The 17,534-nt window shown below is 44.1% G+C and overlaps 1 protein-coding gene across 7 annotated transcripts in view; it reads right to left on the reverse strand.

Moving 5' to 3' along the window:
• The window catches only part of MTO1 (mitochondrial tRNA translation optimization 1), a 42,983-nt gene that overhangs the window by 12,234 nt on the left and 13,215 nt on the right, over positions 1-17,534 (reverse strand). For 6 of the 7 annotated variants that reach the window (XM_032153150.2, XM_058435151.1, XM_058435150.1 and 3 more), the window contains exons 5-9: positions 10,669-10,781; positions 10,392-10,582; positions 9,716-9,846; positions 8,275-8,479; positions 7,899-8,070 (exon numbers count right to left, since the gene is read on the reverse strand). In XM_032153150.2, the coding sequence (XP_032009041.1) occupies positions 7,899-8,070; positions 8,275-8,479; positions 9,716-9,846; positions 10,392-10,582; positions 10,669-10,781 (812 nt within the window). Of the gene's footprint in view, positions 1-7,898; positions 8,071-8,274; positions 8,480-9,715; positions 9,847-10,153; positions 10,229-10,391; positions 10,583-10,668; positions 10,782-17,534 lie in introns of all 7 variants that reach the window. The other variant, XM_032153142.2, reaches the window with a different exon arrangement.

The raw sequence follows: 17,534 nt of genomic DNA on the forward strand, positions 1-17,534 counted from the left end.
TGTGGGGTGGGGGGAGGGGGGAGGGACAGCATTAGGAGATATACCTAATGTAACTGTCGAGTTAACAGGTGCAGCACACCAACATGGCACATGTATACATATGTAACAAACCTGCACGTTGTGCACATGTACCCTAGAACTTAAAAGTATAGTAATAAAAAAAAAAAAAAGAAAAAAAGAAAACCCAGAAATAAACCCTCACTATATAATCAAATGATTTTGACAAGCATACCAAGACCACCCAATGGGGGTCTCTTCGACAAATAATGTTGAGAAAGCTGGATATCGAAATAGCAAAAGAATTAAGTTGGACCCTTACCTTATGTCATATACAAAAATCAACACCATATGGATTAAAGACCTAAGGAAAGGCCTTAAGCTATAAAACTTCTAGAAGAAAACATACAGGAAAAGCTTCATGACATTAGCTTTGCCAGTGATTTCTTGGCTGACACCAAAAGCACAAGAAACAAAAGCAAACGTAGACAAATGGAACTAGATCCATTTTGGTGGTGGTGTTTTTTTTTAAGACGGAGTCTTGCTCTGTCATCCAGGCTGGAGTGCAGTGGCATGATCTGTGCTCACTGCAACCTCCATCTCCCGGGTTCAAGCAATTCTCGTGCTTCAGCCCCCTCAGTAGCTGGACTACAGGCATGTGCCACCATGCGTGGCTAATTTTTTTTTTCTTTTTGTATTTTTAGTAGAGATGGGGTTTTGCCACACTGGCCAGGCTGGTCTTGAACTTCTGACCTCAGGTAATCTGCTTGCCTCAGCCTCCCAAGTGCTGAAATTACAGGCACAAGCTACCGTGCCCAGCCTACATTAAATTTTTTAAAAATGTACATCAAAGAATAGAAACAACAGAGTGAAAACACAATCCACAGAATGGGAGAAAATACTTGCAAATCATATATCTGAAATGGGGTTAATATCCAGAATACATAAAGAACTACAATTCAACAATAAAAAAATCTGGCGAGGCATGGTGACTACGTCTGTAATCCTAGTGCTTTGGGAGGCCAAGGTGGGAGAGTTAATTGTGGCCAGGAGTTTAAGACCAACCTTGGCAACACAGCAAGATCCTGTCTCTACAAGAAATAAAAATCTAGCTGGATGTGGTGGTGTGCATCTGTAGTCCTAGCTACTTAGGAGGCTGAGGTGGGAGGATCACCTGAGTCACGGAGCTTGAGGCTGCAGTGAGCTATGATTGTACCACTGCACTCCACCCTGGGTGACAGAGGGAGACCCTGTCTCTAGAAAAAAAAACTAAACAACTGATTTAAAAAAATGGGCAAAGAATTTGAATAGATACTTCTCCAATGATATAAAAATAGCTAACAAGCACATGAAAAGATGCTCAACATCCACTAATTATCAAAGAAAAAAATCAAAGCCACAATGAGATACCACCTCACATCCATTAGGATGGCTACTATCAAAAAACAGAAGATGACAACTGTTGGTGAGTATGTGGAGAAATGGGAAATCTTGTGCACTATTGAAGGGATCGTAAAATGATGCGATCATGATTGAAAACAGTTCCTCAAAAAATTAAAACTAGAACTACTGCCAGTTGTGGTGGTGTGAGCATGTAGTCTCAGCTACTTGGGAGGCTGAGGCGGGAGGATCGCTTGAGCCCAGGAGTTCTGGACTGTAGTGCACTATGCTGATTGGGTCTCCACACTAAGTTCAGCATCAATATGGTGACCTCCCAGGAGCGGGGGATTACCAGGTTGCCTAAGAAGGGGTGAGCCAGCCCAGGTCAGCCAAAACTCCTGTGCTGATCAGTAGTGGGATCTGTGCCTGTGAAAAGCCACTGCACTCCAGCCTGGGAAACATAGCGAGGTCCTGTCTCTAAAAAAAAAAAAAACCCACACAGACCTAGAACTACCACATGATGCTCTGGGTATACATTCAAAAAAATTGAAAGCAGAGGCCAGGTGTGGTGGGTCATGCCTGTAATCCCAGCATTCTGGGAGGCCGAGGCAAGTGGTCAGGAGTTCGAGACCAGCCTAGCCAACATGGCAAAACCCCATCTTTACTAAAAATACAAAAAGTAGCTGGGTGTGGTGGTGGGTGCCTGTAATCCCAGCTACTTGGGAGGCTGAGGCACAATAGCTGCAACCTGGGGGCAAAGGTTGCAGTGAGCAGAAATTGTGCCACTCCAACCTGAGTGACAGAGTGAGATGGTCTCAAAAAAAAAAAAAAACAAATTGAAAGCAGGGTCTTGAAGATATCTTTGTATACCCATGTACATAGCAGCACCAACATGTACATTAACATTTACATTTACAATAAGGTGAAAGCAACTCAAGTGTCCATCAACAGATGAATGGGTAAACACAATGTGGTATATACATAAAATGGAATATCATTCAACCTTAAAAAGGAATAAAATCCTGCTACATGTTACAAGGTAGATGAACCCTGAGGACATTTATTATTATTATTATTATTGAGAATGGGTCTTGCTCTGTCACCCCGGCTGGAGGGCAGTGGCACAAATCCAGCTTATTGCAGCCTCGACCTCCTGGGTTCAAGGGATCCTCCCACCTTAGCCTCCCAAAGTGCTGGGATTCCAGGCATGAGCCACCATGCCTGGTCGTGAGGACACTATGTTACATGAAATAAGCCAGTCACAAAAACACATACTGTATGAGTCTTTTTTTTTTTTTTTTTGAGAGAAGTCTCACTCTTGTCCCCCAGGTTTGAGTGCAATGGCTTGATCTCAGCTCACTGCAACCTCTGCTTCCCAGGTTCAAACGATTCTCCTGCCTCTGCCTCCCAAGTAGCTGGGATTAAGGTGCCTGCACCACGCCCGGCTAACTTTTGTATTTTTTAGTAGAGACGAGGTTTCACCATGTTGGCCAGGCTGGTTTCGAACTCCTGACTTCAGGTGATCCGCCCGCCTCAGCTTCCCAAAGTGCTGGGATTACAGGCATGAGCCACCGCACCCAGCCACATACTGTATGATTCTAGTCAAATCCATAGAAACAGAGTAGAATGGGGTTACCAGGGGCTGGGGAAGGAGAGAAAGGGGGAGTTACTGTCTAATGGGTATAGTGTTTGAGTTTTGCAAGATGAAAAAGTCCTGGAGATCTCTTTTGCAACCATATGAATATACTTAAACTACTGAAATGTACACTTACAAATAGTTAAGATGGTAATTATGTTCTTTTTTGGGGGGATTATGTCTATAATCCCAGCACTTTGGGAGGCAGAGGTAGGAGGATCGCCTGAGCACCAGAATTCGAGATAGTTTTAAAATAATCTGTTCACAAGGCTTTGAGCTATTCTCAACTCCAAACTTCAAGACCTGCTTTGAATCAAGCCTAAGCCTCAGAGTACAGAGCTCTGGCAAAGAATGGTAAGTTAGCATACTTCAACAAAGCCAGGAGGGAATTTCTGAGCTACCTAACACATTTCTCTGTAATCCTCACAGAAAATGTGTGTGTATGTGTTATGCACAGGTGCACATGTACATGCATTTGTGTATCTCTTCCGTTAAATGCCTATTCAGAGTCAGGTTTAACTGGTCAGCGCTTACTACATAGTCTGGCATGTATGCAGCAAGTGTATTTTTAACCAGAATTTAAAATCTTTTTAGCTTTATATGTCTGGGCATTGATCAAGTGAGTTCATTAAGAAAGGCTAAGGCTGGGCGCAGTGGCTCACGCCTGTAATCCCAGCACTTTGGGAGGCCGAGGCAGGCAGATCACGAGGTAAGGAGATTGAGACCATCCTGGCTAACAGGGTGAAACCCTGTCTCTACTAAAAATACAAACAAAAATTAGCCAGGCATGGTGGCAAGCACCTGTAGTCCCAGCTACTCAGGAGGCTGAGGCAGGAGAATCACTTGAACCCAGGAGGCAGAGGTTGCAGTCAGCCAAGATTGCGCCACTGCACTCCAGCCTGGGTGACAGAGTGAGACTCTGTCTCAAAAAAAAAAAAAAAGAAAGGCTAAGGGGTAGAGTGCAAATATTCTCAAATCAAATAAAATATGTAGACTGATTCCTCCTGAAGGGAAATATGCCTGAATTAAAAAGGAATCTGGCCAAATTACCTTTTTAAACTGACCTTTTTAAAAAAAAATCCATCTAAACAAAATGGCTACTCGTGGGATTGGTATGGTAAAAACATAGCTGATATGTTTTCATTGTTCATTTGTTCATCTTTTATTCATCAGTTAGTATCTGAGACTGTTGAAAACAATCACTTCCTACACTCTCAGTATTCCTCAATACACATTAGTCACATTCAGTGCAAGTTCCTATTACATGAATTAGTGTAATATTTGTTATAAAAGAAAGCATAGTGTTGGCCGGGCACGGTGGCTCACGCCTGTAATCCCAGAACTTTGGGAGGCCAAGGCAGGCGGGTCACGAGGTCAGGAGATCGAGACCATCCTGGCTAACACGGTGAAACCCCGTCTCTACTAAAAACACAAAAAATTAGCTGGGCGAGGTGGCGGGTGCCTGTAGTCCCAGCTACTCGGGAGGCTGAGGCAGGAGAATGGCGTGAACCCCGGGGAGTGGAGCCTGCAGTGAGCTGAAATTGCACCACTGCACTCCAGCCTGGGCGACAGCAAGACTCCGTCTCAAAAAAAAAAAAAAGAAAGCATAGTGTTATATAAATTTTTTTTTATTGTTACAGAGACTTGCTGTGTCATGCAGGCTGGAGTGCAGTGGTGTGATTTCGGCTCACTGCAACTTCTGCCTTCTAGGTTCAAGTGATTCTCCTCCCTCAGCCTCTTGAATAGCTGGGATTACAGGTGTGCTCCACCATGCCTGGCTAATTTTTGTATTTTTAGTAGAGACAGGGTTTTGCCATGTCTGGTCTTGACTTCTGGCCTCAAGTGATCCGCCCACCTCAGCCTCCCAAAACAATGGGATTACAGGCATGAGCCACTATGCCTGGCCTGTTATAAATTCTTTGTCCAACTTTTGAAATAATGTGAACCCTCCTAAATTTAAACAAATGAATAAACAGCTGGAGAAATGAGTCAATTTTAAACTGCTTACACTACAACCATTTCCTGGTGCCAGTTAGCTGGTAAACAAATATATCCACTGCTATAGTCTGAATGTTGGTGGTATCCCCCCCTTAAATTCATATGTTGGAATCTAATACTCAATATGACAGTTTTTAGAGGTGGGGCCCTTAGGAGGTGATTAGGGCATGAGGGTTCTGGCGCTCATAAGTGGGATTAGTGCCCCTATAAAAGAGGGTTGGGGAGCTTTTTGCCCTTTTGCTATGTGAGAACACAGCAAGAAGGCACCTTGGAAGCAAACAGCAAGCCCTCACCAGACACCTAATCTGCTGGTGCCTTGATCTTGGACTTGTCTCCAAAACTGTCAGCAATAAATTACTGTTGTTTATAAATTATCCAGTCTAAGGTGTTTTGTTATAGCAGTCTGAATGGACAAAGATATCCCCATCCTTATTTGTGAATAAGGCTGTCATTTCTATGAATGAGATCCCCGATATGAAGGGTGATTATGCAAATTCTCCAAAACCTGCTGTTACTATTATTAAAAATCTGTTTCATTGCTGGTGCTAGTGCTTTGGGAAACCCTCATGAAAATAAAAACTTGGGCCAGGAATGGTGGCTCATGCCTGTAATCCCAGCACTTTGAGAGGCCAAGGCAGGTGGATCACTTGAGGTCAAGAGTTCAAGACCAGCCTGGCCAACATGGTGAAACCCTATCTCTACTAAAAATACAAAAATTAGCCGGGTGTGGTGGTGCATGCCTGTAATCCTAGCTACTCAGGAGGCTGAGGCAGGAGAATTGCTTGAACCCGGGAGGTGGAGGTTGCGGTGAGCCGAGATCATGCCATTGCACTCCTGACAGAGACTTCATCTCAAAAAAAAAAAAAAAAAAATTAGACAGGTGTGGTGGCAGGTGCCTGTAATCCCAACTACTTGGGAGGCTGAGGCAGGAGAATCGCATGAACCTGGGAGGCAGAGGTTGCAGTGAGCCGAGATCGTGCCACTGCACTCCAGCCTGGGTGACAGAGCGAGACTCCATCTCAAAGAAACAAAACAAAAAAAAAAACACTGAAAACTCAGGAACAGAAGTTAGAAAAGATAAAACATCCTGATGAAACAAAATCCAAACAAGGACATATGCCAGATTGCAATTAAGGAAGGAACACTTGGAAAGATTAGAGATAATGAAGAACATTAAAATGGTTATATCTTTAAGTTGGAAAAAAAAAATCATAAGGAAAATGGGGATTTAAAAGGGGGGAAAATATACTGGAGACACAGCCCCATGATCAATGCCACCATAATGTGCATAATGTACTTCTAAGCTACAATGATTGCAGATCTATGCCTTCTGGGGATATTCTCTCATTCTAATTAGTTTAAATTTTTTCAAATAGTAAAAATCAAGGGTAAAATATATAGATTTCGAATTATGTAAGATCCTTAGGAATATATCTCTGGAGCAAAAATGCTCTATATTAATGTATTTTAGACTCAGAGGCCATATAACTAGAATGACGGACAGAAAAGGACAAAAAACCCTAAGATGTAGCAAGGGACTCTTCAAGTAAGTCCAGAGAATTTATAACACTCTGCTTTATTTATCAAAGGAGTTTCCGCCAGCCGCGGTGGCTGACGCCTATAATCCCAGCACTTTGGGAGGCCGAGGCAGGGGGATCACCTGAGGTTGGGAGTTCGTGATCAGCCTGACCAACATGGAGAAACCCCATCTCTACTAAAAATACAAAATTAGCCGAGCATGGTGGCACATGCCTATAATCCCAGCTACTTGGGAGGCTGAGGCAGGAGAATCACTTGAACCCAGAAGCTGGGAGGTTGCAGTGAGCCGAGATCTCACCATTGCACTCCAGCCTGAGCAACGAGAGTGAAACTCCGTCTCAAAAAAAAAACTAAAAACAAAGGAGTTTCCTTGCTATAGCTTATGGACAAGATCATTCCACATTGCTCCAAGCCTAGAAAAGAAAGCAGATAACTACTTTTCTTGGTTTGAGCCTTCTAAATCTTATGAAAGCCAAAAGAACTCAACGGGAGCCACAAAGAAATCATATAAAAAATAAAAATAATAATTTAGAATATATACATATGTGATTTTTTCTTTTCTTTGAGACAGGGTCTCACTCTGTCACCCAGGCTGGAGTGCAGAGGAGTGATCTTGGCTTACTGCAACCTCTGCCTCCCAGGTTCAAGTGATTCTCCTGCCTCAACCTCCCAAGTAGCTGGGATTACAGGTGTGCACTACCACGCCTGGCTAATTTTTGTATTTTTAGTAGAGATGGGATTTTGCCACATTGGCCAGCCAGGTCTCAAACTCCTGAACTCAAGTGATCCGACTGCCTTGGCCTCCCAAAATGCTGGGATTATAGGTGTGAGCCACTGCAACCAGCCATATATTTTTTAATACTTAGAAAACAGATGAGTTAGGTCGGGCGCAGTGGCTCACGCCTGTAATCCCAGCACTTTGGGAGACCGAGGCAGGTGGATCATGAGGTCAGGAGATCGAGACCATCCTGGCTAACACGGTGAAACCCCATCTCTACTAAAAAATACAAAAAATTAGCTGGGCGTGGTGGCGGGCGCCTGTAGTCCCAGCTACTCGGGGGGCTGAGGCAGGAGAATGGCGCGAACCCAGGAGGCGGAGCTTGCAGTGAGCTGAGATCGCGCCACTGCAGTCTGGCCTGTGTGAAAGAGCGAGACTCTGTCTCAAAAAAAAAAAAAAAGAAAAGAAAACAGATGAGTTACAGCTAAAGGATTTTGAAAAGAAGCCAAAAACAAGCTACATTCATTTGAAACGTGTAAGTAGGAACACATAGGTAACGTCTCTCTGAAATTATCTTATGATCTTATTTTTCTATAAAAAGTGAGAAAGGTCTATATTAAAAATGCATACCTGACAGGCAGACTTCTACTAGTACTTATAGAAGCCTCTGGGATTAAGTTTTTCCATTTAGAGCTCGAAAACTCAATAGATTTCAACACAGAAATGCCTTCTTCTAAAGAAGACTTCATCCAACAAGCTCTTTCATATCGTTGTTGGGACACACAGCCAGCGTCTTTATACCCTAGGGAAGGGAGAAAGAGAATATAATGAGAAGTGTGGTTTTTAAAGCAAATTTTTTTGTAGAGACAGGGTCTCACTATGTTGCTCAGGCTGGTCTTAAACTCCTGGCCTCAAGTGATCCTCTTGCCTTGGTCTCCCAAACTGCTTGGATTATAGGTGTGAGCCACCATGTCTGGCTGGATTGCAGGACTCAGGAAAGAGTTACCTCGCAGTGTGAGCCGGCTGTCAGCATTATCAGGGCGCAGTGACAAACGGAACTCTACTCGGCTGGTAAACATGCGGTATGGTTCACTGGTGCCCAGAGTAGTGAGGTCATCAATCAAGACTCCTATGTAACCTTCTGTTCGGCTAACCACAAAGGGAGGCTTGCGACTGACCCGAAGACTGGCATTGATTCCAGCTATCACACCCTACAAGAGCACTGAAATGTTTAAAAGGCCATTATGAACTAAACAAACGGCTATCCCATTCAGAACACTACCCGGAAACAATGGCATGGGACAGGAAGAAAGCAAGTATTGCCCCTCAGGGATATAATAGAGGTAGAAAATGTGATCCATATTCAGAAATAGAATATGGGTAATATATCACTTTAGAAGGCTATGATTCATTGTTTTCAGAGATATCTATCTAATCTTCCTGATAAGCTGCACTCTTCGGGGACTAATCTTTTTTTTATCTGGAGACAGGGTCTTCCTCTGTCACCTAGGCTGGAGTGTAGTGGCATAATCTTGGCTCACTGCAGCCTCGACTTCCTGAGTTTAAGCAATCCTCCCACCTCATCCTCCCAAGTAGTTGGGACTATAGGCACATGCCATCACACCTGGCTAATTTTTACATATTTTTGTAGAGATGGGGGTCTCACTACATTACTCAGGCTGGTCTCGAACTCCTGGCTCAAGCAATTCTCTCTCCTCAGCCTCCCCAAGTGCCAGGATTACAGGTGTGAGCCACCATGCCTAGCCGGTTAATCTTTTTTTAAAACCCACCTGTGAAACTTCTCTAGCCTTTTCCCACTTGCAAATAAAAATGAAATAATTTCTGACTTACGAGGAATAATAATATAATAATTTCTAATGAAGTATATTAAAATAAATTTTAAACTTCAGAAGCAATACATCTAATCAAAATATGGTATCACACAGGAGCTCAGAAAAGAGTAATAAAGCCATAGTGTTTTAATAATCCTATTATTGTCTGGGCAAGGTGGTTCACACCTGTAATCCCAGCACTTTGGGAAGCCAAGGCAGGTAGATCACCTGAGGTCAGGAGTTTGAGACCAGCCTGGCCAACACAGTGAAACCATATCTCCACTAAAAATGCAAAAATTAGCTGGGTGTTGTGGTGCATGCCTGCAGTCCCAGCTACTAGGGAGGGCTGAGGCAGTAGGATCTCTTGAACTCAGGAGATCGTATCACTGCACTCCAGCCTGGCAACAGAGCAAGACTCTGTCTCAAAAAAAAAAAAAAAAAAAAAAAATCCTATTATCCACAAAAGCCATCTCCAAACACCCTGAAATAGAAATTGTCTTCTATTAGTATGAATTGTATCTAAGATCTATATAGTTAACATAACAGACATTAAAAGGAGAAATACCAGTTAAATAGTCCCTTTCAGTTTACATTAACATCTTAACAACTTCTTACTTGAGCTGCAGCTTCCTCATAACCAGTGGTGCCATTGATCTGTCCAGCAAAGAAGAGTCGTTGAACCAAATGAGTCTCCAGGGAAGGAGTGATCTGACGGGGATCTAAGTAATCATACTGAACACCGTAGCCTGACCAAAGAATAAAGATATTAAATAAGTAAATACAGAGCTGGATTTGCTCAAGGTAGAGATGCAAACATTACCCTTAAATGCCCTTTAAAAACAGACTATTTAGGTCAGGAGCAGTGGCTCACACCTGTAATCTCAGCACTTTGGGGGGCCAAGGAGGGTGGATCACCTGAGGTCGGGAGTTTGAGACCAGCCTGACCAACATGGAGAAACCCTGTCTCTACTAAAAATACAAAATTAGCCGGGCGTGGTGATGCATGCCTGTAATCCCAGCTACTCAGGAGGCTGAGGCAGGAGAATCATGAACCTGGCAGGGGGAGGTTGTGGTGAGATGAGATTGCACCATTGCACTCCATCCTGGGCAACAAGAGCAAAACTCCATCTCAAAACAAACAAACAAACAAAAAACAGACTATTTAAAAGGTATAGGGGTTGGGCTTCATCTTCTGAGGCTCTGAGCAACAATGACTGTAAGCTAAGGCCTCCTTACTGACCATTAAAACAATGCTGACCTTATACTGAAGTGCACTTGTGATCCTCTTTACCTGGCTGAATCACTTTAGCTTTCTCCAAGCCTCTGATGCATGTGATCATTTTCTCTTGTAACTCAGCTGGTAGTGTCATAGATAACCCTTGTGGGTAGATAAGGTCAGAATCCATTCCTTCAGGTTCCAACCAAACCTGATGTAGACGGTTTGGAAAACGCAAAACTTTTGATTCAATGGAGGGACAGTATCTAGAATAGAACATTTAAATAAACTTGAACAAAACAGGATTGACATCATTCCTTAAAGTAACTGAGCACTGACATTTTGTCCTTACCGAGGTCCTCTTGTTGTTTCTTTAACGTGACTATTAAGGTGAAGGTTCTTAAGGACAATCTCATCCACTTTAGGGTTGGTGTGAGTCAAGTAACATGGCAGCTGATCTTCTGGCTAAAAAATAGTAACCAGATGCAATACTGATTTGCTTATCTACTAGTTTCTCTCTTATCCAAATAAATTTCACATGATATGTACTGACTTTAATAGACACTAAACTTGTGCATAATGCCTAGTATTACTTATGAAGTATTCTTGCCAAAAATAAACACCCCAAAAGATGAAGTTAAATTTAAGCAAAGCTCTAAATCGAACTAGCAGTTTAATTTTTTTTAAATGTTTTTATTTTTTGAGACGGAGTCTCACTCCGTTGCCCAGGCTGGAGGGCAGTAGCGCGATCTCAGCTCACTCCAACCTCCGTGTCCCGGGTTCAAGCGATTCTCCTGCTTCAGCCTCCCAAGTAGCTGGGATCACAGGCATGTACCACTATGTTCGGCTAATTTTTGTATTTTTGGTAGAGACAGAGTTTCACCATGTTGGCCAAGCTGGTCTCAAACTCCTGACCTCAGGTGATCCACCTGCCTCTGCCTCCCAAAGTGCTGGGATTACAGGCATGAGTCACCATGCCCGGCCATAACCAGTAGTTTAAAGGAAATAGTTTAGAGGAACATGATTAAGTCATCAGAGGGATACGATCAGACAAATGAAGAATGAGGGAAGTTTTAGAGAACAAATGACTCAATTTCTTCCATATGTAATGCTTAAAAGAGAAAAAAAAGGAGGGAGCCTGTTATAAAACTAAGGCAGGATAGGTAGTCAAAGAAGTAACCATGTTCTCGGAGGCAGCCACCATGGTGACCACACAATTAGCACAGTAAACCTCAGTATTTGCATTGTAATTGAGCTCATTCAAGCAATGCTATCTTCCGTAGGGACTTTGCCCTGTAGAGAGCATGTGAACTTTGATTTTACTTGTCCTCAAACTGACCCTTTACTCATTTTAATAGTAAAAGACACACCTGTGGGTGGAGGTTTAAGATGCTAATGAGACATGGGACATATGAACAAGCACGTACAGCTACGTACTACACTTGTGCACCCAGAAGACCACCTAGAACATGCTTACAAGTAACGACTCTTTCTACCGCCTATTAATAAGCATGTAAAACTCCCATACAGGGAGTCTCCTTAGTGCCAGTATTTGCTTTCTCATTCTTAATGAGCAGTCCACCCTGAATTCTCACTCTCAGGATGTACTATTATGCAACTAACTTTTAAAATATTATTTTTCTTTTGCAATAAATTACTCTATGCCACACTTCTTTTGCTGTGTGTCTCCTGTTTAAACTCTTTTAAACTAAGAAAACCAGAACTGAGGTATCACAACAGTCATCAACAAAACATATCACCAATAAGGTTCCTGGTTCAAATAAAACAACTGTAAAAAACATTTTTGAGGCAAATAGAGAAAACTGAATACTGAGTGCAAGATGATGTTAGGAAATTATGTTTTTGTTTTGTTTTTTTTTTTTAAGAAACAAGGTCTCATTCTGTCACCTAGACTGGAGTGCAGTGGCTTGATCATAGCTCATTGCAGCACTCAATTTCTGGACTCAAGCAATCCCCCTACCTCAGCCTCCCCAGTAGCTGGGACTACAAGCGAAAGCCACCACGCCCGGCTAATTTTTAAATTTTTTGGAGATAGGGTCTCACTATGTTACCTAGGCTGGTCTCAATCTCCTGGCCTCAAGCGATCCTCCCAACTTGGCCTTCCAAAGTGCTGACAGCCACTATGAGCCACTGTGCCCAGCCCAGAAATTTTGTTTTGCTGGGCATAATATTAGATATTAGTCTTGCAGTTACTTTTTTTTTCGAGACGGAGTCTCACCCCATCACCCAGGCTGGAGTGCAATGGTGCAATCTCAGCTCACTGCAACCTCTGCCTCCCGGGTTTAAGCGATTCTGCCTACCTCAGCCTCCTGAGTAGCTGGGATTACAGGTTCACGCCACTACACCCCACTAATTTTTGTATTTTCAGTAGAGACGGGGTTTCACTATGTTAGCCAGGCTGGTCTTGAACTCTTGACCTCAGGCGATCCACCTGCCTCAGCCTCCCAAAGTGCTGGGATTACAGGTGTGAGCCACCGTGCCTGGCCATGGTTACTTTTTTAAAAAAGTTATTGCCAAGCGCAAGTGGCTCACACCTGTAATACCAACACCTTGGGAGGCCAAGGCGGGTGGAGCACGAGGTCAGAAGTTTGAGATCAGCCTGGTCAACATGGTGAAATCCTGTCTCTACTAAAAATACAAAAATTAGCTGGGCATGGTGGCGGGTGCCTGTAATCCCAGCTACTCGGGAGGCCGAAGCATAAGAATCGCTTGAACCCGGGAGGCAGAGGTTGCAGTGAGCCGAGATTGCACCATTGCATTCCAGCCTGGATGACAGGGCGAGATTCCGTCTCGAAAAAAAAAAAGTGTTTTTGTGCCCACCCAGGGACTCCTCCTTGCTTTGTTTGGGCTGGGCGCCGTGGCTCACACCTGTAATCCCAGCACTTTGGGAGGCCAAGGCGGGTGGATCACCTGAGGTCAGGAGTTTGAGAACAGCCTGGTCAACATGGTAAAACTCCGTCTCTACTAAAAAAATACAAAAAATTAGCCAGGCATGGTGGCAGGTGCCTGTAATCCCAGCTACTTGGGAGGCTGAGGCAGGAGAATCGCTTGAACCCAGGGGGTGGAGGTTGCAGTGAGCCGAGCTTGCGCCATTACCATTGCACTCCAGCCTGGGCGAGACTCTGTCTCAAAAAAAAAGAAAGGGGGCCGGGCGCGGTGGCTCACGCTTGTAATCCCAGCACTTTGGGAGGCCGAGGCGGGCGGATCACGAGGTCAGGAGATCGAGACCACGGTGAAACCCCGTCTCCACTAAAAATACAAAAAATTAGCCAGGCATGGTGGCAGGCGCCTGTAGTCCCAGCTACTCAGAGAGGCTGAGGCAGGAGAATGGCGTGAACCCAGGAGGTAGAGCTTGCAGTGAGCCGAGATTGCGCCACTGCACTCCAGCCTGGGCGACAGTGCAAGACTCTGTCTCAAAAAATAAATAAATAAATAAATAAATAAAAGTATCTTGCTCAAAGTAACAGAATATTTGAAGCCATGCATCAGGATAACACTCACCAGAAACTAAGACCATCAGTTCTTTTTTTTTTTTGTACAGACAGGGTCTCGTGTTGCCCAGGCTGGTCTTGAACTCCTAGGCTTAAGTGATCCTCCTACCTTGGCCTCCCAAAGTGCTGGTATTACAGGTGAGAGTCACTGTGCCTGGCCAATTCTTCATCCTCAATCTTAAACACACACAATATACTTTTTTTTTTTTTTCTTGAGACAGAGTCTTGCTCTGTCGCCAGGCTGGAGTGCAGTGGCATCATCTCTCTTCACTGCAACCTCCGCCTCCCGGCTTCAAGCAATTCTGCCTCAGCCTCCCAAGTAGCTGGGACTACAGGGGCATGCCACTATGCCCAGCTAATTTTTGTATTTTTAGTAGAGACGGGGTTTCACCATGTTGGCCAGGATGGTCTCAATCTTTTGACCTTGTGATCCACCTGCCTCGACCTCCCAAAGTGCTGGGATTACAGGCATGAGCCACCATGCCAAGCCACATTTTTTTAAAACTCAAAAGACAGGTAAAAGTGGCCTCTACACTTCAAAAATGTCGACATCATTAAAGATTGACAAACTGTTCCAGATAAGACTTTAAAGAGAAATGACACTTAAACGCAATGCATGACCCTAGATTGGGAATAAAAAGGTTGTTTTGGGCTAGGCTTGGTGGCTCATACTTGTAATCCCAGCACTTTGGGGGCCCAAGGCAGGCAGATCCCTTCGGTCCATGAGTTTGAGACCAGCCTGGGTGACATTGCAAAAACTCATCTCTACAAAAAATACAAAAAGTAGCCAGGCATGGTGGTGAGCACCTGTGGTCGCGGCTACTTGGGAGGCTGAGGTGGAAGGATCATCCAAGCCTGGGAGACAGAGGTTACAGTGAGCTGAGATTGCACCACTGCACTCCAGCCTGGGCAACACAGTGAGATCCTATCTAAAAAAAAAAAAAAAAAAAAGCTGCTTTGGACAATATTTAACAATTAGCAAAATGTGACTACTGACTTTATGTTAGATAACAGCACTGTATCAGCGTTAAATTCTCTGAATTTCTTTTTTTTTTTTTTTGAGACATAGTCTTGCTGTTGCCCAGGCTGGAGTGCAGTGGCACAATCTCGGCTCACTGCAACCTCCCCATCCCTGGTTCAAGCGATTCTTATGCTTCAGCCTCCTGGGCAGCTGGGATTACAGGCGCATGCCACCATGCCCAGCTAATTTTTGTATTTTTAGTAGAGGTGGGGTTTCACCATATTGGCCAGGCTGGTCTTGAACTCCTGACCTCAAATGATCCACCTGCCTCGGCCTCCCAAAGTGCTAGGATTACAGGCATGAGCCACTACGCCCAGACTCTTTTCTGTCTTTAAAAAAATTTTTTGGTCAGGCGCAGTGGCTCATGCGTGTAATCCTAACCCTTTGGGAGGCCAAGGCGGGCAGACCATTTGAGAACAGGAGTTCAAAACCAGCCTTCCCAACATGGTGAAATCCTGTCTCTACTAAAAATATAAAAATTAGTCAGGCGTGTCAGCGGGTGCCTGTAATCCCGGCTACTGAGGAGGCTGAGGCATGAGAACTGATTGAACCCAGAAGGCGAGATTGCAGTAAGCCCAGATTGCACCACTGCACTCCAGCCTGGTGGATAGTGTGAGACTCCGCCTCAAAAAAAAAAAAAAAAAAAATTAAATGTTATTGTCCCTGCATCATACTCTGAATTTCATCATTGCATAAGGGTTATATAAAAGGATGTCTCTGTGCTTAGTTGAGATATAGGCTTAAGGTAAGAGCTCATCATCTCTGCAATTTACTCCCAAATATTCCAGAAAAAAAAGAATAAGAATAAATGTGTATATTACCATCTTACACAGTAAATATGGACATAAATTGATATACCTATAGAGATAAATATGGTAAAATATTAACAATGAGTGACTTTCAATGGTTAACAGGAGTTTGTTGTAATAGTCTTACAACTTTTTCTCGATGTTGCTTACTTTTTCTTTCTGTTTTTCTCTGTCTTTTTAAAATAAAATTATTTATATGTGTTGAGGGTTAACTTTCTTTTTCTTTCTTTTTTTTTTTTTGAGATGGAGTCTTGCTCTGTTGCCCAGGCTGGAGGCTGGAGTGCAGTGGCACAATCACAGCTAACTGCAACGTCTGCCTCAGCCTCCTGAGTAGCTGGGATTACAGGCATGAGCCACCAAGCCTGGCTAATTTTTTTTTTATATATATTTTTAGTAGGGATGGAGTTTCACCATGTTGGCCAGACTGGTCTTGAACTCCTGACCTCAAGTGATCCACCCGCCTCGGCCTCCCAAACTGTTGGGATTACAGGCATGAGCTACCGCGCCCAACCGAGGGTTAACTTTCAATAAATCGCAGCGAGGTAGTTGCTCTGCTATGTCTGAAACCCCACCCCAGAAGCAGGTTGTCTAAGAATGGTTCAGTGTCAGGTTCTCCACAAAAATGTGTTGTGTGATGGGCAAGGGGGCGGCTGCCTTTCCAGCAGCACCACCTGATATTGTTTCAAAAAGGTTAATTTAGGCCGGGCATGGTGGCTCACGCCTGTAATCCCAGCATTTTGGGAGGCCGAAGGTGGATCACCTGAGGTCAAGAGTTTGAGACCAGTTGGGTGCGGTGGCTCATGCCTGTAATCCCAACACTTTGGGTGGCCGAGGCAGGCGGATCACCTGAGGTTGGGAGTCTGTGACCAGCCTGACCAACATGGAGAAACCCTATCTACTAAAAATACAAAATTAGTCAGGTGTGGTGGTACATGCCTGTAATCCCAGCTACACAAGGGGCCAAGGCAGGAGAATCGCTTGAACCTGGGAGACGGACGTTGCAGTGAGCTGAGATCGCGCTGTTGCACTCCAGCCTGGGCAACAAGAGTGAAATGCCATCTCAAAAAAAAAAAAAAAAGAGTGCAAGACCAGCCTGATCAACATGGTGAAACCCTGTCTCTACTAAAAATACAAAAACAAATTAGCCGGGCATGGCGGTGGGCACCTGTAATCCCAGCTACTAGGGAGGCTGAGGCAGAAGAATTGCTTGAACCCAGGTGGCGGAGGCTGCAGGGAGCTGAAATCGTGCCATTGTACCACAGGCTGGGCAACAAGACTGAATCTCCATCTCAAAAAGCAAAACAAAACAAAACAAAAAATGCCTATTTGACCAGGTGCAGTGGCTCATGCCTGTAATCCCAGCACTTTGAGAGGCTGAGGTGGGCAGATGGCTTGAGCTCAGGAGTACGACATGACCAGCCTGGGCAATATGGCGAGACCCTGTCTCTATTAAAAATAATAATAAATGAAAAAATTTTTTTAAATAAAAGCTTAATTTACAAAATACGTAAAGTTATAAAAGTAATGAAATTTAAGATTTGCCAGGCACGGTGGCTCACGCCTGTAATGCTAGCACTTTGGGAGGCTAAGGAGGGTGGATCACCTAAGGTAAGGAGTTTGAGACCAGCCTGGCCAACATGGCGAAACACCGTCTCTATTAAAAATACAAAAATTAGCCAGTGTGGTGGCAGGAGCCTGTAATCCCAGCTACTCAGGAGGCTGAGGCAGGAGAATTGCTTGAACCCGGGAGGTGGAGGTTGCAGTGAGCCGAGATTGCGCCATTGCACTCCAGCCTGGGCAACAATGGTGAAACTCCGTCTCAAAAAAAGAAAAAAAAAAAAAAAAAAAAGTCGGGTGCAGTGGCTCACACCTGTAA

The sequence above is a fragment of the Hylobates moloch genome, unplaced genomic scaffold (assembly GCF_009828535.3).
Source record: "Hylobates moloch isolate HMO894 unplaced genomic scaffold, HMol_V3 SCAFFOLD_2, whole genome shotgun sequence".
Classification (NCBI taxonomy): domain Eukaryota; kingdom Metazoa; phylum Chordata; class Mammalia; order Primates; family Hylobatidae; genus Hylobates; species Hylobates moloch.